We start from the raw sequence: 19,742 nt of genomic DNA, 5'->3' as shown, positions 1-19,742 counted from the left end.
GCTATTATTCTCACATTCGCCCATGCCTGATATCCCGGTCAAAGTCTTTGACTCCATTGGTCAAATTGTTGACTGGATGGAAAAAGGTCGAACTTGCAACCAAGAGTGAGTGCTGTGGCGAAAATCGGACAATGTCTCTAATTTCTTGCTACAGAAACAAAACTACAGAAGAATTCCGCAAAAATGCAAGGGAACATAGACGTATCATCGAAACACTCTTCCACAATCACAAAAGTCGGCCTTTTTATTTCCAAACACAAAATCTGGGCAAAGGGAGAAGCGCTATGAAGCAAAATACAGAGGACCATCGAATCCAGGTGCATACAAACAAGGCGAACAAGCAGTAAAATGCACGTATGGAATAGGGGCAATTGATGGATGCTTGACTGTTGAATATTGCATGAGTAGTAAAATGAATCCGACGGACCAATTTTAGGTATTGGGAGAATATCGCTTTTTTTTAATTACACGGTGACATCTGTCTAGCTGGTAGAATTGACCAGAAGACCACACCTCGACTTCACCGAGGCAACTAAGTGGAGCTGCTTATCAGCTTGCTCATTTAAGAGTGATCGATCCAGGAGAGAGTTGTTCATTAGTACTCAGGATTGATTGTATTTTCTTTTTACATCATTCCTCTGAGCATGCAAATAACAGCCTTTTCTAGGACCTCAAACCACCAGAATTCCAGCAAAAGTACAGGATTTCTCCCGAGGGTATCACGACGCCTTCCCGTTAAAAGAATATGGCTGGCATAACCACGCTTTCTCTAGAAATCCAATTACTCCGTTGTAAAGTTCCCGGTCAACAGAACAGTAAAACCTAGCCCTTCGAGCACTTTATAGCTGCCGTTCTGTATACGGTCCCCTCCCCTTTTTTGATTGGTACGCGTTATAGGTATGGATATGCTCAAGTATACAAATTTTAGAAGACTATTTCGCATCCAAGTGAAGATGTCAGGCAAACATTTGGAGATTCCGTCTGCATCATCATACACCCCATCTTCTATCGTATGCGCGCGTCCAGCAAGGCGGAACGGCCGCTTTTTACAGTGTCCACAGCTTCCGGCAGCTTTCGTGCAAGTTCCTCCACATCACTGGCTTGTCCGGTCCAGCATTTCCCTCCCGATGCACCCTTTGCGATAATCCCGTAATCCGGGTTCGGCGCGAATGAGATGTTGAGTTCTTCGTTGCTGACCTTGGACCCCAATCCGTCAGGATGAACAAGAAGCAAAGACTTACGAGGCGCATTCCATCCTGCAAAAACATCGTCGTCAGTCTAACATCATTCGCAATGCCTCAAGAGTCTAGATTATGGGGATCAACTTACCATTGTTATTTAGCACTATAGTCAACACCGGTATCTCGTACCTCTGTGCAATCCAATACACACTGGCAGGGATAGAAAAAAGAAAGCAACCGTCGCCAATAATTTGACAAACAAACTTCCCTCTTCCTCCGTGACAGTAACGGGACGCCAGTTTTATACCAAGAGCCGCGCCACCTGACCAGCCCAGCCCACCCGCGCCGGCACTGAACACGCTTGCCGGCAATGTTGCCTGCAGCTGATCGGCCACAGTGAATGTGTTAGTGACAGCTTCGACGACCCAGATAGTGTCTATCGGACATGCCCTTCGGACTTGCGAGATGAGAAAGCCACATCCGAACGAGCCGTCCGGGTTCGGTTCGGCCTGTGAAGCTATCTCTTCTAGCTTTCTCGTGTATGACGCCTGCAGGGCCGACCAGCGACTTGCGTAATACTCCTGGTTTGCGCTGATTTGATCCGAGAGCTCGGTCTTCAGATGTCGGACGATTTGGTCAAGCGCAAACGCAGTGTTGACTCGACAACGCAGTATGGCATTGATATAGAAAAGAGGCATCTGTTGTTTCAAAGGGTCGACATCGAAATGGATGATTTTGGTCCCATCTGCGGGTTTGCACTGCGTGTTAATCCATGGCACATCGCAATCCACAACTAATATCGCATCGGCCGTGCGGATAGCCTTGTCTGATCCGTACCTCACGCTCAGCCAACCAGGGTGATTTGCAGGAAAGCTGAGGTCTGAACCCCCCGTGTCGAGTACACGTAAACCCTTGACAATGTTTGCCAACTCTACAAGCAATGATACCACGGCGGTATCTCGTCCGCTGTAGCCCGTGATGACTAGAGGCTCCTGGGCAGAGACTAAAACATTGCAAACAAGGTCCAGATGCTTCGGTGTCAAGCCGCCGAGCTCCACAGGGCTCCAAAACTCCTGTTGTATCTCGTACGGTTCTATGACCTCTTCCATGACCTCCCGCACCCCTTGCAAGTAAACTGGACCTCGGGGATCGCTTGTGGCAAAACTCAACGCTCGATTCACTACCTGTTTGATGTTCTTTCCCTTTTTCAGATCGGCTGTGTAACGACAGTATTGTGATACTATCGCTTTTTGGTCAGGGACGTCTTGTAGCCAGTGGATGAACTCGGTTCTACTCCCACGATATTCGCCTTCTAGAGTGCATGGGGACAGACCGGCAAAGATGAACACAGGCACACGACCGACGCTGGCATTGTGTACGGCGCAGCCGAGTGCCTGGGTTCCGACGTCGACGTGCACAATGACAGCTTGAGGTTTTCCCGTGGAACGAGCGTAGCCGTCTGCAATTGACAGCGCCACCATTTCGCTTGGACAGGTGATGAACTTAGGAAACCTGTCTGGCCTCTCGCGCTGGCCTTGGATCATTGCCTCCATGATACTGGGATGATCCGATCCTAGATTTACAAAGCAATACCGTACGCCGGCCTACACAAAAGGATATTAGAAAAGTTTGAAAGGCTTATGAGCCTTCCGTGGTGTACTTGGCCAATACTCACATCCCACAGCGCCTCGAACAATGCCGATGATGCTGTATACTCCCTATTACCATATTTAGCGTGTTACTAGATGTCAATATGGGCTTCTCCCTCACATTCCACTCAAAAGTTAAAAACAGATTTAAGAGGTTCAAACATAAAACTGTTTCAATTTGTGGCTTCATCGCGTAGTCAGGGATGTTGTGTGCCAGTAATATAGCGGGGGAGCAATAATGTATTTTACGGACGAGGTGCGATCTCGGCTTACAACAATGGCGCCTGGGTCTGTCATGTACAATACTAGGGATTGCCAGGACACGTCTTTCTCGGAACCTAGTCCTGGGTTTGCTATGCGCAAATTTGCAGTGCTGGAGACTTGCAAGAGAGCAGCGGTTCCGTGGAATTGACATGTCCCGCCCTAGCTTACATGGTTGTCGGAAGCGCAAACCACAACCAAAATTGGAAAGAATTGGTCAGCACGTTGTCAGGAATTAGTTACAGCTGGGAAATTTACTTTAAACTAGACATCTCTCGAGCAATTTCTATTTTCTACGAAAAACCCTATGTTGTCTACTACTTACATAACTGTAGAAGAACTCATTGGCAGACATGGCAAGCGTTAATTATGTCTTCAAGGCTGTCAAGTACGGGGCCCAGAAGGTGAATCTGACGGCCACTGTGCACTTGCCTAAAGACACTAGCTCAGTCAAGGGAATAGGTGAGACTCTTGATGGAAGAATTAAACTTGTGAAAATCCCAAGCTGATCCGAACTCAAGCGCTGTATTTTCACGGAGGTGGTTACGTCGTTGGCAGCCGAGCAATGCTTCCAGCTGCGCATATTGATGCCTTGAACGAAGGTGGTTTCGTCGCCGTATCTTCAGACTATCGTCTCTCTCCAACAATTTCAGTACTGGATGGTCCAGTTGCCGATTCAGTCGCCGCGTACGAATGGGCGCAGGACGAGCTTCCCGTACTACTAGAGAGAGAGCACGACATCAGAGTGAACGGCAAGAACATCGTCACCCTCGGTCACTCATGTGGAGGTGGTCTTGCGTTGTTGATGGTGAGTATAAGTTGTGCAAACCGGAAGAGCCGGCTATTGTTGATCACACAACCAGGCTTCTCGTGCACACCCGCCCAAGGCCATCCTTGATCTATTCGGGTTTAAATACCTTCGTGATCCCTTCTACCACACTGGAAGCAGAACTATACTCCCGCCTGGCACCCCGCCTCTACCTTCCGCTGAATTTATCGAACGGGTCTTTGAGGAGACTCCCCCTCCAACCGCCGCACTCCCTCCCTTTGGTCCCAACGGACTCGATCTGTGCACCCCGCGCCAGGCCTACCTTATCACGTCTGTTGGGAAGGGTACTCAATTCGATAAAATCATCGCCGAGGATGAGTACGATTATGTAGATCCAGAGAAATTGTTGAAGAGACCCGACTTCCCACCAACATTCTTCGTTCAGGGGACGGCAGATGTTGTTGTTGACGCAAAGTTTGCTCAATGGGCCCACGCGGAACTGCACAAAAATGGGGTACAGGCTAAACTGTACCTCGTAGAAGGCGGAACTCACGGATTTGATGCCAGGTTGAACCGTGACGATGCTGCTTTTGAGCCCATTCAGAAAGGCATTGATTTCTTGGCGTATCACGTGGGTGTGGGCGTGGGAAAATAAGGGACAGGAGTTCTTCTGGCTGCGCTTTCGCCGACACTGGTTCCGGATATTTCCCTATGGTTGTTGATACTAAAGTAGTATGCTATTGAATAAGAGAATTTGATAAGATAGACTAAAATAGTATCCTACTTTTGGCCAATCCTATAAGAATCCTCGACTGTTAACAGAATTCATCGATCTGAGTGACGAGTTGTTGAGCACGATTCGACAATAGTGCCAGATACTAATGCCTTTGATATTTAAGGTGAGCCTCTATGTGACCCTGGTATGTTAGATGCCTGATTAGGTTTTCTTGCATAAGCATCCTATGTAACATGGATAGGTCCAGGAAGCATGCTCATGCCAAATCCGGCAAGACCGGGGGACTCAGAGATATCCCGGGGTTCAATTGTGATATATCATAATTAATACCATAATACCCTGGGCATAATGCAAGCACCCCTCACCTCGCAATATATGCCTTTATCTAACTAGATCAGGTATCAATGACCTGAAGCAGGGACTCAGGCATATAAGCTTGGTTCCCTCCTTCCAGGTTGGGAACCAAGAAAAATCTTTTGTATGGTTTTTGACAGATGTCGTGGTGCTACGGAGGCCCCGCGAGACAGAAGCTAGCAGTATAATCAGGATAGAATTATGGAACTATGGAAGTATGTATACTAATCAAGGACCGCAGTGGTGCAAGCTAGTCCCACGAGATAGACATATTGCCTACGTGGCGGGCGATGGCCACGCGAAGCCATGAAGCCACCGCGACGATGAGGCGAGCAAGGACTCTGTAGGTAGAAGCCAGACGGAACTACGAGGCTACTGCACATGTGACGCGACCGTAAGTTATATTAAAGACTCAAAAGCCATCTACGAAACTAGTATATAGATATATAGATAGAATGGTGATCAATAAGTGATTTAATCATTGAGTCGATTAGTGCGAGCACCGCGGTGGCCGGAGCTAGGAAGGTGCTATACACTACGTACGGTGTAATTAACAGTGGGTATGATGACTCAATCTAAAATATTTGACACAGTGATCTCGTTGCATATCTGCAGGTCCAGAGACGGGGGATCTAGACCTGATACAAAGTAGATGATGGACCATACGACGAGACTAAGGGGAATGAATACAAAATGTAAATGGAAGCTAGGCGCACTTCTATATCTTAAAGCTATTCGTCATACAAGAAACGAACCTCTGTAAATATGTCTTTCCCCAACATCTAATACCGCAGAAAGCCTAATAGTGGCTCTTCGTTCAAGGGAAGCTCCAACGGTGTTTTTGCTACGGTTAAATCAAATGGTTGAACTGTTACATCCGTCGATGCACCACATCCAGGCTTGTGAGCAAACTGATCGTCCAAGAATTTCAGCCATGCTGGTGCTGAAGCAGTTATAGTCGCGGAATGATCGAGTCCAGGATAGCGGAGCAAGTGGACTTCGTTCCCTGCCGCGACAGCGTCCTGATATGCCGCCACGGTGGTTTCAGGAAGGATTGAAGTGTCATTCCAGCCTTGTATGACTAGGATTGGTCGTGAAGCTGGATCACCTTGTGCTGGGGCATTGATAGCTTGAAATTGCTTCAGTGTCTCATCCGCTGCTGGATTTGCATCAAGCGCAATGAGTTCCTCTCGTGGCAAGTCAAATGACATGCCCATAAACGCTAAGGTACAGGACTGTAAGAGAGTGGTCAGACCAAGCCTCCGTATCATACCGTTACCAAGCCATGGAGTCGTGTAGTTGGGAAATACTTGCATGACTCCGTAGGCAAGAGGGCCCATCTCAGCAGAGACAACAAACTGATGAAAGTCTGGTCGAGGAAGAATCGAATCAAAGACAACTTTCGCGGTGTCATAGAGCTTGGCTCCTGGAGATACTGCAATAGTCCCTAGATATCCTGAGCTGGCGTTTTGCACAAGTGGGTGCTCAGATAGCTTCCACACCGCGCCGCCTCCTTGGGAGTGACCAATACTCATCCACTCTTCGGTGAAAACTCCAGGAAAGGTTTTGCGAGCAGCCTGTACCGAATAATACAAGTCATTTGCATGGGCGGCATAACTGGAATATTTATGTGACGTGAAATTGTTCCCAAGGCCGGCATAGTCAGTTGCCACAATAGCGTACCCGTGGAATATCAGTGGGGTCCAACTATCATAGTTGAAGACATCGGGAGAAGATGATGGCGCACAGCCACGATAAACACCAATAGTGCCGTGAGCGAACGCGACAAGAGGAATCTTTCCACCATGGGCAGGCTTTGCATATGGGAATGCGATAAATCCTGTTGAGGGCACGGGACTTCCATCTAGGTCTCGAGAAGTATACTGGAATCGGAATGTAGTCATTCCAGCAGGGACATCTAGGTTAGAACTGTTGATCGCCCCTAGTTTCAGCAAGTCGCCTGGAACCGACGCAGAGAAATTATCTGCCGTTGCGTAGAAGTCAAAGTCGAATGCGGTTCCAAGCGTCTTAAGGTCGGCTGCGTTTGTGAGAGACAGGACTTTTTGGCATGTCTCATTGCACCCGTATGTCAAAGCTACTTCCTCGCTTACGTTGAAGTTTGACGCCTGGCCCGTGGCCATCCAAGCCCGTGCCATCGACGCGAGGAACAGAATGGCGAGCCCGTTAGAGATAACCATTTTGAGACTGAGACCGAGTTCAACGAAGATGTTTGGAAGATGCGCTTTGAAGGCTATCTAGGAGGAAGAGGAGGGTTCATGCCTTTATACCCTGGTGATGTCGACATGAGAGGCCCTGTGGATTGACAGGGCGGTGCAAAGCTGGGTAGCACATGAGATTTTACTCTTTGATGATGTATGATAAATAAATATGGGAAATGGCAAAGGGTCGCCTGAATATTTCCATTCCTGGTTACCCACAGATAGCAGATCGGTGTCCCCTTAGCTGGCAAAATCTTGTCGCTATGCCCACACGGACATGAACCAGTCCGAGAATGGTTTCCAAACCAGTCTTGCATACCGGTTCACAAGAACTAATGTAGCGCTAGAACTATTGGAGCCATTGATTTCAGGCTGTAATAAGTCTTGTAAAGCTGAGACCCTTGTCGTGTCTGTAGCCCCTTTTCTGAGTACTCAAACATCGCTCAAATGTTACAGTAACTGGTTTAGCGTAATTCTGGTGACTGCTTCTGCCGAGGCATCCCAGATCCTCCCTCTACCGCTCAATGAGCGCATCCCGTTCCCAAGTCCACTCTCTCACCGCTCCGATAGCTGGAACGTTCTTGTCGGGAGAGGGTAGTGGTCTGAACGCTCCAGGCTGGTGTCACTTTCATGGCTGACAGAAGTCAATGGATGATAGTAGGTCAGTACTAGCGCCACTCAAGAATTAGGCTTGCCTGGGAATAATACCGCCGTATGTGTTGCGGGATGTTAGAGCCCGATCCTGGCAGGGCTTTATATCCAAGCATCTTGTCCTGCTTGATTGGCTTTATTTCTTTCCCTGCCCTTCTCTTCATTGCGTCGGAGCACATTGTTTCTGTGTACAAAGTTTTTCTCCATTTTTTGTCCAACATGCGCACTCAACTTGAACTGCAAGCCATCTAGCAGAACTGCCATGCCCTGATACCAGGGCTGACGACTGCCTGAGTGCGATATTCCCCCCCCCCCCCCCTTCTTTCCCCTCCTCCTCGGTAGCTATACAGGTATAGGTGCTAACAATTGCCCTAGCGATTTGCTCAGCCGAGGTTATTGGTTAGGCAGCAAGATTGTGGTCATCCGAATGTCCGTATAACTCGACTGCATTTCTGATGCAGATCTCCACTCTGATCATTGCTACGTCGATTCTGGCTCCAGTCCGCTCACTTCCGCTGGTGCTTGGCACCACCCATCTAGCGCCGAACTTCTTCACCACTGGCATCTACATCGTCCTGGGACGATTCATCAACCTCCTCGGACGGCAATCATCGGTGATGAGACCGAGTCTCTGCCTCTGGATCTTCTGCGCCTAACCTAAAATAATAGAGTTGAATAAAAAAAAATGGCTAAAGAAAGAAACAGTCTATAGTATCATAAATATAGTCATAGAACATATGTTAGCAGTTTTATAGTATTTAAAAAAGTATTATTATTTAATATCTAGAGCTTTTTTAGAAAATTTTATCTTTTTTTGTAGGTGCTATTCTGGTTTAGAGTAGATCTAAGAGTTAAATACCGCGACAAATATATACTGCTTGAACTTCCTACAATGTATAATGTTGCCTGTGCTTTTATAAATGCGGATTTCCATCCTTCCAGGTCTCAGGCCCATGCACGGGTCTCGTAAATCGTATAGATCTAGTCTTCCGATCTATCGAAAGTAAAATGAGTCCAGAAACAGTAGTTATAGCTCGAGGTCAAGAATTTTCATAATGAGGACAAATAATGAGGACAATGATCTGCTTGCAAAATCGTCCAGACTAGGGCATCCCGTAGAGGCACTGAACTGTTGCTCCAACTACATGATAAACAAAAGGTGCCGAATTCCAGAGGATTTTCTACAGTAGTTCAAGAAGACCGGCGGCATCAGACCTATCAACTCGAGATTTCGAGCAAATGAACTCCTCGGGCAGCCAGTCCATCAATTTGCCCTCTGGCAGAACTGGAGAACCTTGGATATGTTCATCTTCGAGGCCTAGCATCATCACCGCTACTGCAGCGCCTGACAGCCAGGCTAGCACCATCCCTTCTCCACCGAATCCAGCGCATATCCATTCGGCAGGAGGCAGCCTCTGGATCCCTTCATATCCCTCACCACCACAATTGCTATCAGATCTCTGACCAAATCTGTCGACGTTTCGCCTCGTTAATTCGGTCTCCAGCTTCCCGACATACGGTAGGGCGTCTGCCGTGAATCCCATGCAGCCAACCCAAGCTTGTTTGATGCGAGAGCCGTCGACGTCATCACCCCAGTTGTCTTTTCCGAATGTAGCGGGTAATATGCCATCCAAGTACGCGCCAATGGTGCTGCAAAGCTGATCATCGCGCCAGACTCCACATTCATCAATGCCCCTTCCAGGGGATTGGATCGCGCCGCCACCCACCATGAGCTCTCTCCCCAGTCTATGAACTTCCGAGTGCGGCTTTCCCGGGCGCTGCGAAATGTATTCATACCCTCTCCGGCCCACAATAGACCACGACCGTGAGCCATCACAGTCCGGGAACCTATTACCCGGTCTTTGGGCTGTCATATGTCCTCGGATAGGAAACAGTTTCCCCCTGATACCAGGAACCAAGACCGGGGCAAATGCATCTGTGGCATGTACAACGTGTCTGGCTGCAATTTCTCCCCTGGAAGTGCAGACGAGAAAGGGCTTTTCCTTATCGTTTTGAGTCCTGACTTCCGTGACAGGCGTATTGGTTTCGACAGAAAATGTTGACGCAAACGTGGACAAGAGAGTTGCATAAAGTGAAGTGACAAATCGGTACGGCCAAAGAGCCCCTGCTTGGTACGATATAATACCAAAGCAGTGTTCTCCACTAACTCCGAACTTCTGCATAATCAGGTGAGTACGCTTAGGAACAATATAAGAGGTCTGATAAAATAGACAACAAACGCGGCATACCTTGCATCCAGCTTCCGCTTCATGGATCTCCACGCTTTCGGCGACATCAGGCAAATCCTGTCGCAATAAGTGTACCATGCTCTTCGCTTTCTTCCACATTGTCTCATCGGTAAATATGTCGATAGTTTCTACTTCTCGGACCTCCGCATGTGTAAATTTCATCCTCTGAGCAAAGTCAACAAGCAGCGGAAGGGCCTTTCGCTGGAACGCGAGGAGCTTCTTCGCTCTCTCAGAGCCGAACCTCGCTTTAAACCCCGCGTATACAGCATATGGGGCACACTTGATATGGCCCCCATTCCTCCCCGTTGCGCCGCTGCAAATTTCCCTAGCTTCAAGCACGACCACCCTAAGGCTTTTCTCTGAGCGAAGTGATGTAAGAATGGTGTGAGCAACGCTGGCCCCAGAAATCCCAGAGCCAATAATGACAATATCTGCCATTTCAGGCAGTGATTTGGACTGGATGTTCACTAATTCTGGCAAAACAGGGTTTTGCTGCCAGAAGGAAGCACTAGGGTTAGGGATAGGCAGTGATGGGCGCAAAATTCGGTTGCGAGCTGCATTGAGATCGGCCCTTGCTTCCTCCATAATGCCTACTAGGATACGAATGCTAAAATAGGCGATACGAATGTGAGAGAGGATACAGCCCATTGTAGTTGCATTGGCTGCAAAAGCCGGAGAACTTGACGAGAATAACTTGAGGTGAATCAGGGGATACAACAATGCAGTACGTCCAGTTACGTCGAGGGAAACCGATCTGCTTAAGGTTCAATTGATTTCGTTTGCAGGAATGGCATTGAATGTGCCTCCGCTATGACTAGGTGTCTGCAGATGGCCTAGAGTAGCTTCTGGGTTGTGCTTGAGCCTGGGAAAACGTCACTGGGTGATTGTACGATCGGTTAAATAGATGGGCACAGAGCTTAGGCTCCACGAGAGACTGACAGTTACACAGATGCGTCCCGTTTAGGGGAGTGAGAAAAGACCACATATCAGTTTATCACTAGTTATACTAAAGGCGCACCGCTCGATTATTTCCAGATAGGGGAAGTGGGGTAGGCACAGATTCGCAATGTGGATAACCTCGTACTACCACTACCTAATAGTTGAGGGGGAAGTTGATACAACGGCCGAGGCTGAGAAACCAGGCGTAATATCAGCGATTGTATGTATGGACATGAGGAATATGCTTCAGGACTTTTCTCTGAGTTAGAATCTACGTACATACAACGTCCTGGTAGTAGTGATATCCCACCGGCTCGGATTGCGCTCAGCCGTCCCGCACGAATACTTCCCTAAGCGGTTTAACTACTCTGGGATATCGTGTTTATTTTCAAGCGTCGAGAGTTACGTTCTCCATATATATTATTTTCTTTTATATAGCCTGTAGAGGAAACCATGTGGATGCAGCAAAGCTTGGCCTTAAACAGAAAGTAGGAGAGTATGTAAGCACTTTGCAGTGGCAATGACTTGGTTGAAGAGGAACTCTGAACTCTCCCCGTCTCCATATTTGAAACGGTGAGCTTTTATAATGTGCACCATAAAGTTACATTTGACAATAAGGACTATAGAGTTGCGAAAGCGCCAAGTGACCAGAACACGCAACCTCCGATGACGCACGTTACGCACTATACAGGCCCTTTCTCACTTAACCCGAGGCTTGGTTAAGTAAATCTGCACCTAACTAACCGTTCCCAACTGCCTGACTGTCACGTTGGTGCCAATGACCAGGCAAGTTGGATATCGGCAGTAAATGTACGAGCTACTACGAAGCCTTTGTTCTCAATCCGTTGAAAGAGTCGCAAAATCCGTTGTCGATGACATGCAGACCGCACTTCCAAAGATATCCCCAGTAATAAGGGAAGATAGAATACGGACTCCAGGTTGACCTTCATCAATCGTTGTTCAATAAACGATAAAGCGACGAGACTATGCGATCTGATCATTTCCTCGGGGAGAAGTGGTAATTCCTCGTTTACTAACTGCCACAGCGGATCAATGAAGCGCCGAGATACGCTTACGAGCCCACAGTAATAGAATGGCATGATGAAGTCCAGAGGATAATCCTGTCCAATATCACACTCCAGTGATAGAGACGGTGCCAGGTGGAGGATTTCGTCGCGGACCCGAAACCCTTCCATAACGATCTCTTTGCCGGCCAGAAGGTGAAGTACCCACTTGTTACTGTAATTTTCTGTGAATATTGATTTATCTATACTGTGAGCGAAATGCGTCTTGATTCTCCGGGAGTTGTACACCCAAGTCAAACAACTGCAAGGCGTTCAGTAGTGGCATTACGGAAAGGGGCTAACGAAAACTCCACCGTTTATTTAAGCTACCCAAGAGGGCCATACAATGTGCCAGACGCCCTTCTTTCTGACCACGAAATTGTCGAGACATTGTAAATCCGGTGTGAATATGGTCAGACGTTTGAGTATCCAGATTCTGCCATTCCATAATTCTACTATCTTCATCGAATGAGAGGGCACGCATGCCTTCACAGATCCAGTAGAGGGAAAGCAACGATTCTTCTAGAGTCCCTGAAAAGCCTCGCGGGCCACGTTGCCATACCTGGTTTCGCAATGCCCCTTTGAAGAGTGAATACCACCCAAGGCCAGAAGCGTCAGTTGCCAACTAGAAGCAAGCTAGTGAGTTGAGTTGGAATACAGGGAAGCCGTGTCCCTCGAGGATAACTGACCTCCAAAAAGCCTAGCAGAAGGGCCCCCAAGAAAGAAGTATCATCACACTTTACAGCTTTCCCTTGAGAAGAACAGTGTAGTTGGTAAGTGACATGTAGTCGCGATTGCTGAGCGGACTCCGTGAATTGGCGTTTAGTCCTTAGGCTGAGCTTGTCGTCCTTCCTTGCAAATAAAGACCCGAGAGCAGATATAATCCGGGTCACTGGGGTTGAGGCTTGGACGATGGCCCCGATTGAGTCCCACGAGAGCACAGAAAGTAGGGGAGAGCATTCAGCTCTGATGCTTTCGAAGAATCTATCTATGCATAACGAAGTCAAGTCTCCAGATCCTGACGCTGCAAACCGTGAGCATATGGCCCCAGTCATGTCGAGTATCGCCAAGTCATCCCTCATCGGTTGTACATCTCGACAACGGACACCACGTCCCCAGCAGTTAGCACAGGGTCGACTCCCATCACACTATATGAGTTCAAATCAACGGCCGGGGTCTGTCAGAAAATCCTAAGGATATATTGACTAACCTTCAGGCGACTACGACGGCATCGAACACACCTGTGGCCGTTCAGTCTCTTGTCTCGGGGCCCACAGAGCGCAACACGACTCAGGTGACGGGTTTCCATCAAGAGGAATGGCCTAGCGAAGGGTAAAAAATATTTAAACAAGAAACCTGAAGACACTACGCCTTGACTCAACTGAAAAATATTTCCGGTTAATGAAAAGAGATAATAGAAATGCAGTCCGAGGTCCAGAGGAGGTTTGCTAGGACGTACCAAATTTGCCACAAAGTAAATTACAGGTCTATCCCTAATGCAGCAACCTGCCCTAGTGGAGGTCGTGCACTAGGCTTCGCGAGAATATTTCCTTATCAGGACAAGCATAGGCCATGGATTGAGCCTAGGCTTATCTTCGACCTTTCTTATTGGTCGCTGGGAGTAGAGTAGCTTCGTAGATCTGGTCTACGATCCCCCCACTTCGCCTTGGACTTCAAACCCGTTTCATCTTGCTCAACACGTCGAAAATGTAAGCGTACGCGGGCCTCGCGCCAAGAAAGATTAAGACTAGTTTTACTCAAATATAGGTTGTAGTACGTCAAGGGGCATACAGTTTAAACTTTTCTCTGTTCTTCTACCATAATTGGGCAACTTGTTGGACTGTTGCAGATACTGGTAAGGGAAAAGTATAGCAGGCATATCCATTGCTTGGAATTGTCTGTATGCCCTCTTCCTCTTAGGGAGGACCTGATTAATATAGGGCAATATTATATCGACACCTCAACTAGCTAAATCGACACCTCTCCTTCCTAAAGCCGTATTGCACAAAAATTGTCTTCCATATCTACGTGTTAGATTGGTCTCAACAACTTCCTGTAAAGTACTGGCCCAGTCAAGAAATGTACAATCCCATGAGTTATCAGATACCTTACTGTACTCCGGCCTCAAGACGCATACAAAGAACAGTGAAGAAGCAAAAATAAAGTTTGAACGCCTATGCCTCCTTGATTAACAACGAACCGTCATGTGACTCGTAGTCGATAGAACTCAGTCTACTTCGTAATGCAGCGTAACGTCTCCGTTGCCGTAATGTTAGACATGTTGTCACCAGTGAACCAACCAGGAAGGATAATACAATGAAGATAACGATTATAAGCCCCTTCTGCCGGTGGCCAAGCCAGTTGATAAGGAAGGCATCGAAGCTGTGCCAGGAGGATGATCCTAGATGGCGGAACAACGGCGTGTCGACATATCCGTTCAGCATGTGTAAGCGTGGATGGCCAGGGATTCCACCCAGGATCCGAAGCGCAGAACGATTCTTATGGAGAGTGAAGATAGTACTACGATTGTTGATATCAGTGGAGATCATTCAAATCAGAAGACACGTGAACTTACGATGCGTAATGACAGCCAGTGCTGAACATGACAGTCACATAAGGAAGAAAAAACCAAGCGTGGTTATATCTAGAAAGGTTGTCCACAAGTTCGTGCACAAAAGGGTTGCCTGGGCTGGACATCATAAAGCCAATGGAGAAGCCCGTCGGGTGAGCGGATGGAGCTACAAACTCGAAGCGCCTTAGGGGGTCCAAGTTCCGTTTGCAGGCGAGATCAAAGTCAAGAACGACGCCTAATCATTGAAGGCTAGTCAGTATGACATTCATAACTTGTTAATACGCACAATGATCGAAAGTTCAAGTCAACGACGCAAACACCGCTCTATTGGGTATATGATATCCATGCAGACCAACCTCCGTATTTTTGTAGCACCATGTATCGCAATGCGTCAACCCTCTCCACCGGAAAATGATAATTATCCCACATTTCCTTAAGGTGGGGAAACTTTTCCTTGACGAATTCGTTGGAAGCCTTGTCATCCCAGATATACGCCTTCCAGTCTGGGTGATATTCAATGCACTCGTCTCGAGCCGCCATCCACTCTGGGGAGGGCTGCTTGGGACCTAGGTTTATATGGTGTAGAATGGGGGGGACGACATCTTGATATGAGAGGCCCAAGATAGACTGATTGACACTGTATGAGGCGAATGTTATGTCAAAATTATCGTGCTCTTCCGAAATGTAAGACTGGGCAGATCTGTCGTGCCAGCGACTTGGAAGCGCCACAAGGTTGATGAGCACACCCAGGAGAGGCAACCACCATCTTTGCGAAAGTAATAGCACCGCAAGAGCCACAATGAATATTTTTGCTCGTAGGGAAACCATTACTATGGCTACCTGCAAATCCACCTCGGGGATGCCAGAGGGGATGCCAGAGGGGAAATATAATACGACCGACAGTTTGGAAGATTAGAGAATTCTCCTTGATGCAAGCATCATCTGGTACTAAGTGCGAAAGAAGTTAATAGCGCTAATAGAAACGGCACTAGCGAGCTTATTGGCAAAGATGCTCAGCTTATATACATAGGGGACTACTGGATGGAAAGTAAGCTGCCGAGAGTAATGACACATCATTGTTTCACAGTCCACCCTGATTAGATCACTAAGGGAATTATTCGGGCGGAGCTAGCGAGGAGGGCAACATTTCTTAACCAAAGCTCCATTTGAATTATAATATTCTAGGTTTTTCAATGGATCTTCTCTATTCCCTTTAACTCAGTGATGTGGACCCTTAGACAAATAAGTTCTCACTAGTCATATCTGTCCCTATGACTTAATGTGGGCGCCACCCGGAGAACGAGAGAGAATTTTGCCTCTAATTTGTTGTCTGTATCACGCTCTGTGCAAGCCGCGTTTCATCGGATCGGCTCCGCAGCAAAGTGTGGTACGTCGATCATAGGAGTAGGGCTCTGACCCTGATTGCATATGCCCCATCAGCGTAAAGGAGGTCTGATTGAGCTCAATGTGCAAGTTGGATGCAGAGACTCGAGATTCTTATTCTTTCCGATGTATCCGCAGAATGTTGGCAGTCTTCGAATAAATTAATAGCTGGCTACTAATACCGTGGTATGTTCACCCTGCAAAATCACGCGAAGCCGCTTGATCCGCACTGATGCCAGGGACTGAGCTCCTGCGAGATTATGGCGATGAGGAATGCTTTCTAAGTTACGGTGCACGTAGACATGAATGAATGCGTTCGATACTGTAGCTCAGTACAGATTGAATTGTGGAGCGTAGAGTTGCACACAAGACTTTCCACGCAGTATTGTAAGAATTGTGCATATTTAGATCATGACTTGTGAGACCTCGTAATTGCACAAGTGGAACCATATTCATCTTATGCCTGTTGGCCTAAGAATCAGGACTATTACCGCCATACGTCCATACCATAGGTACAGCTTCGGCCTAGCCTATTGAGGAAGTATTCGAGCGGTGGAGCCCATAGCAAACACTCGATATACGCAACATCTACGGAGTACTCGGAAGAGCAAATAAATAGTTAAACTTATTAACAAGTTAACATATTCACGAGTAATCCGCAAACTCGTGTAATGCATAGAAAATGGGTTTATACAGATCACGGCTTTTGAAAACCGTATCTTGATCGCAATATCATCTATACAAGACCTAATATCAAACAGTCTCCACGGATCGTTAAATTTGTTCTAATGGTGCTTCCTTCCTAGCCGTCCCATCCGCTAGCTGAGATCCAGAACATGTTCTCAAATCCGTTGGGGCCAAAAGTCTTACTAATAATAATAATGAGTTGGATGCCGGTCCGAATTACAGTTTATAACCCATCTTCAATGGCTCTCTGTGCTACAGACCTCTCAAAGATTCATGGATGCCATCGATTCCGGGCCGAACTCCGGACGCCCTAATGTCCGAGATACTCGTAATGGTACCGGAACCAGTGGTCTTCCGTTACGGGCAGTTTTGCCTAAAAGCAGATCAATGATTGACTGCTCTATGAAATTTCCGTTATCAGATCGTAACCAGTACTTGAAATACTAGTGTGTATTTTATTATGGAGCTTCCAGTTATTTTATATCTGGAAATCCGGCCCGCAGGTAGGAGGTTTATTAGGGCTGATCAGATAATTAATATCCATATGGGCCTCACCGGAAAAAACCCTTGTCGACAAGCTAGGTGCGAACACTCCGGTCCTTCACTATGAAGTTAGGCGAGTCGGAGCTTGGCTTAGTGCACAGGGATGGCGATCTACCAGCTCGGCTCGGATACGTTTTCTATGCCGGCTGTGCACCATCCGCAGATGCCTCGCCGCCATAAAACGGGGCCAGGCCTCTCCGGAAACTGGCTTGGGGCCCATTGATCTTGGACAGAAGGTAGAATGCGCACGGATTCGAAACGAGGCAATATACAGACTGCATCAGTATCGGAGCATTCAAAAGTTCAGCACTACAACTTCTAATGATGTCTTTTTTTGCAATGATGGGTATTCTTGGATCTTTAGCGGAAACGGTACTGATGACTGAGAGGATCAAGTTCCAACTGCTAGGTGGAGTAGCAGTTCTTGGACTAGTGGTCTTGACGACTATTGGTTTCTATCGCTTATGGTTCCATCCTCTGGCATCTTTTCCCGGACCCAAAGCAGCAGCACTGTCGACAGACTGGCTTTATCGAGCTTCCTTTGGAAAATACGTCGAGAAAACTCTAGACGAACTTCATGATGAATACAGTGAGCTCACACCTCGCGTCAGGATAGCCCATGGTCCGGAAGCCAGTATCTTATCTTTCGATGCTGTTCAGACAGTAGTGTTATCAGGATTGCTCCCAACGAACTTCATATTCGAAAACCTGAACTGTACAAAACCATTTACAGTCAAAGCACGACTTACTACAAGCCTTGGTCTTTCTACCAATCTCTCAGCATACCGCACAGCTTGACCACCGAGACTGATCCCGATATGCACCGTGACATGCGGCGTATTCTCAATCCATATTTTTCCAAGCGCTCAGTTGAGCAATTGAGTTCACTTGTGATAGCCAAAATCGAAAGACTGGATACCAAATTACGTCGTATGGACAAAACATTTGATGCACACAACGCCGTCATGTGAGACACAAGATGGGAAAGCATCTTTACCTTGATAATAACGGTTGTTCATACAGGTGTTTGACTGTCGAGCTTATTACGGAGTTCCTTTTTGGTAGACAGGTGAACATGATCGAAGCTTCCGAGAACACTTTTGACGCGGATTTTCTTGAAATTTTCGAGGCCGCGTCAACCGGCCAGCCAGAGCTGCTCTTCCATCCAACCATGTCTCGAATAAAGTTTGCCTTGCCCCGGCCATTGCTACTTGTTTTGGACAAGAAGCTTGGTAAGCTCCTACAGATTGGGGTGGTAAGTAGATTGGACACAATCGTTGTTGATGTAGCCATCATAGACTGACTTACTGAAAAAGTGGGCTCACGGCTGCGTGGATTACCACAATACAAAAAACAGGACAGGGGAGCGCATCGGCCATCCTGTTATATTTGACAGTCTCGGCAATCTTTCTGACGTCCGTAAAGCTTCGATGGCTACCGAGTTGCTTGTGGCTGGCTCAGACACCAGTGGCACAACGCTCACATATGCCCTGTATCATATCAGCTCGAACTCAAAGATCAAGGAGAGGCTAACCGAAGAGCTGAGAAAGGCTATGCCAACTTTAGACACAACCCCCGCCCTGTTGAAATTAGAACAGCTCCCTTACCTGGTACAGTTACCTCCTGGATATTGCTACGTGGCTCTCTGGACTGACGGTATCTATAGAGTGCTTGCGTTAAAGAATCACTGCGATTAGCGTGCCCTGTTCCCGGGAGGCTGCCTCGAATTGTGCCCAACGGCAAGTCCCTTATTGTCGATGGCAAGCATATTCCCTCTGGTGTAAGTTCTCAGGTGCTGTAAAGTCATAGCTTGATCCTAAAGACAACTAGACTATCGTCGGTATGTCTGCTTACAACTTGCATTTCGCCGAGAGCCTCTGGGGTTCCGACGTGCACGAGTTCAATCCCGATCGTTGGCTCGGCCAAGTAGACGACAAGCTCGATCAGTGGCTTGCACCATTTTCCAAGGGTGCACGGTCTTGCATTGGACAAAAGTAAGATGCTTTCTTGCTATATTCCTTCATCTCGGTAGCTGACAAAACGTCAAGTCTGGCCCTCGCTGAAATCCGAATGACTATTGCGGTTCTGTTTCGGCGTTTCGAGTTCAGCCTTCCACCGGGATCTAAGATCAATTCGAAACATGACAGCTTCACGGTTCACCTCGCTAGTCCGGGCCTACCTTTGCAATGCAAGCCAAAGAAGGAGTAAGATGAAACTCAAAGCTGGTTGGTAGATAAGTTGATAGGTTGGCTTATAAATTATTTCGTTGGAACGATATATTGCCTCCTCCCTCTTTTTTGCTATTTGGCCCTTCCCTCTAGACATGTTCCCGACCTGCCGCTGGTCTACCGGTTTTGCCTATACTATATCGGCGATAATACTAGATCGCAATAGCTGGAACTTTACCAATACTATATAAGCAAATAATCAATTGTATCGGCCAAACCGGCAGCTTACACAGTAAGAAATTAGAACGCTCATGTTT

The 19,742-nt window shown here is 47.4% G+C and overlaps 7 protein-coding genes across 7 annotated transcripts; 2 read left to right on the top strand and 5 right to left on the bottom strand.

Annotated features, from left to right (window-relative positions):
- Positions 1–889: 889 nt before the first annotated feature.
- BGW36DRAFT_435782 (acetolactate synthase) lies at positions 890–3,127 on the bottom strand (the record flags this gene model as incomplete). The annotated part of the gene is made up of 4 exons (XM_046221429.1): positions 890–1,256; positions 1,330–2,785; positions 2,857–2,899; positions 3,084–3,127. 4 exons carry the CDS (start codon positions 3,125–3,127, stop codon positions 1,006–1,008), a joined length of 1,794 nt encoding a protein of 597 aa, XP_046078408.1. The 3' UTR covers positions 890–1,005.
- A 250-nt stretch (positions 3,128–3,377) lies between these two features.
- Positions 3,378–4,642, top strand: BGW36DRAFT_413600 (Alpha/Beta hydrolase protein). The gene is made up of 3 exons (XM_046219259.1): positions 3,378–3,553; positions 3,613–3,899; positions 3,955–4,642. Exons 1-3 carry the CDS (start codon positions 3,445–3,447, stop codon positions 4,513–4,515), a joined length of 957 nt encoding a protein of 318 aa, XP_046078407.1. The 5' UTR covers positions 3,378–3,444; the 3' UTR covers positions 4,516–4,642.
- Positions 4,643–5,725: 1,083 nt separating this feature from the next.
- Positions 5,726–7,148, bottom strand: BGW36DRAFT_435779 (Alpha/Beta hydrolase protein; the record flags this gene model as incomplete). Its single annotated transcript, XM_046221428.1, has 2 exons — positions 5,726–6,567; positions 6,634–7,148. The coding sequence occupies 2 exons, from the start codon at positions 7,146–7,148 to the stop codon at positions 5,733–5,735; spliced, it is 1,350 nt and encodes a 449-aa protein (XP_046078406.1). The 3' UTR covers positions 5,726–5,732.
- A 1,853-nt stretch (positions 7,149–9,001) lies between these two features.
- BGW36DRAFT_393303 (FAD dependent oxidoreductase-domain-containing protein) lies at positions 9,002–10,717 on the bottom strand (the record flags this gene model as incomplete). The annotated part of the gene is made up of 2 exons (XM_046217793.1): positions 9,002–9,997; positions 10,070–10,717. 2 exons carry the CDS (start codon positions 10,715–10,717, stop codon positions 9,002–9,004), a joined length of 1,644 nt encoding a protein of 547 aa, XP_046078405.1.
- Positions 10,718–11,772: 1,055 nt separating this feature from the next.
- BGW36DRAFT_422319 (uncharacterized protein) lies at positions 11,773–13,127 on the bottom strand (the record flags this gene model as incomplete). Its single annotated transcript, XM_046219683.1, has 3 exons — positions 11,773–12,334; positions 12,387–12,697; positions 12,762–13,127. The coding sequence occupies 3 exons, from the start codon at positions 13,125–13,127 to the stop codon at positions 11,773–11,775; spliced, it is 1,239 nt and encodes a 412-aa protein (XP_046078404.1).
- A 1,119-nt stretch (positions 13,128–14,246) lies between these two features.
- On the bottom strand, positions 14,247–15,472 carry BGW36DRAFT_285763 (putative glycosyl transferase; the record flags this gene model as incomplete). Its single annotated transcript, XM_046210352.1, has 3 exons — positions 14,247–14,592; positions 14,648–14,879; positions 15,001–15,472. The coding sequence occupies 3 exons, from the start codon at positions 15,470–15,472 to the stop codon at positions 14,247–14,249; spliced, it is 1,050 nt and encodes a 349-aa protein (XP_046078403.1).
- A 2,163-nt stretch (positions 15,473–17,635) lies between these two features.
- On the top strand, positions 17,636–19,465 carry BGW36DRAFT_285883 (cytochrome P450; the record flags this gene model as incomplete). The annotated part of the gene is made up of 7 exons (XM_046210361.1): positions 17,636–17,846; positions 17,918–18,224; positions 18,281–18,512; positions 18,574–18,867; positions 18,924–19,037; positions 19,088–19,251; positions 19,306–19,465. The coding sequence occupies 7 exons, from the start codon at positions 17,636–17,638 to the stop codon at positions 19,463–19,465; spliced, it is 1,482 nt and encodes a 493-aa protein (XP_046078402.1).
- Between the last annotated feature and the right edge of the window lie 277 nt (positions 19,466–19,742).

Source organism: Talaromyces proteolyticus (assembly GCF_021365285.1).
Source record: "Talaromyces proteolyticus strain PMI_201 chromosome Unknown BGW36scaffold_1, whole genome shotgun sequence".
NCBI lineage: Eukaryota > Fungi > Ascomycota > Eurotiomycetes > Eurotiales > Trichocomaceae > Talaromyces > Talaromyces proteolyticus.
Note: the sequence above shows the minus strand (reverse complement) of the source record. Positions and strands in the feature narration are given on the sequence as shown.

Coding starts and splice junctions, on each gene's coding strand:
- BGW36DRAFT_413600 (XM_046219259.1), top strand. CDS start 3,445: ATGGCAAGCGTTAATTATGTCTTCAAGGCTGTCAAGTACGGGGCCCAG. Junction 3,554..3,612: donor TAGCTCAGTCAAGGGAATAG/GTGAGACTCTTG, acceptor TCCGAACTCAAG/CGCTGTATTTTCACGGAGGT. Junction 3,900..3,954: donor GTGGTCTTGCGTTGTTGATG/GTGAGTATAAGT, acceptor TCACACAACCAG/GCTTCTCGTGCACACCCGCC.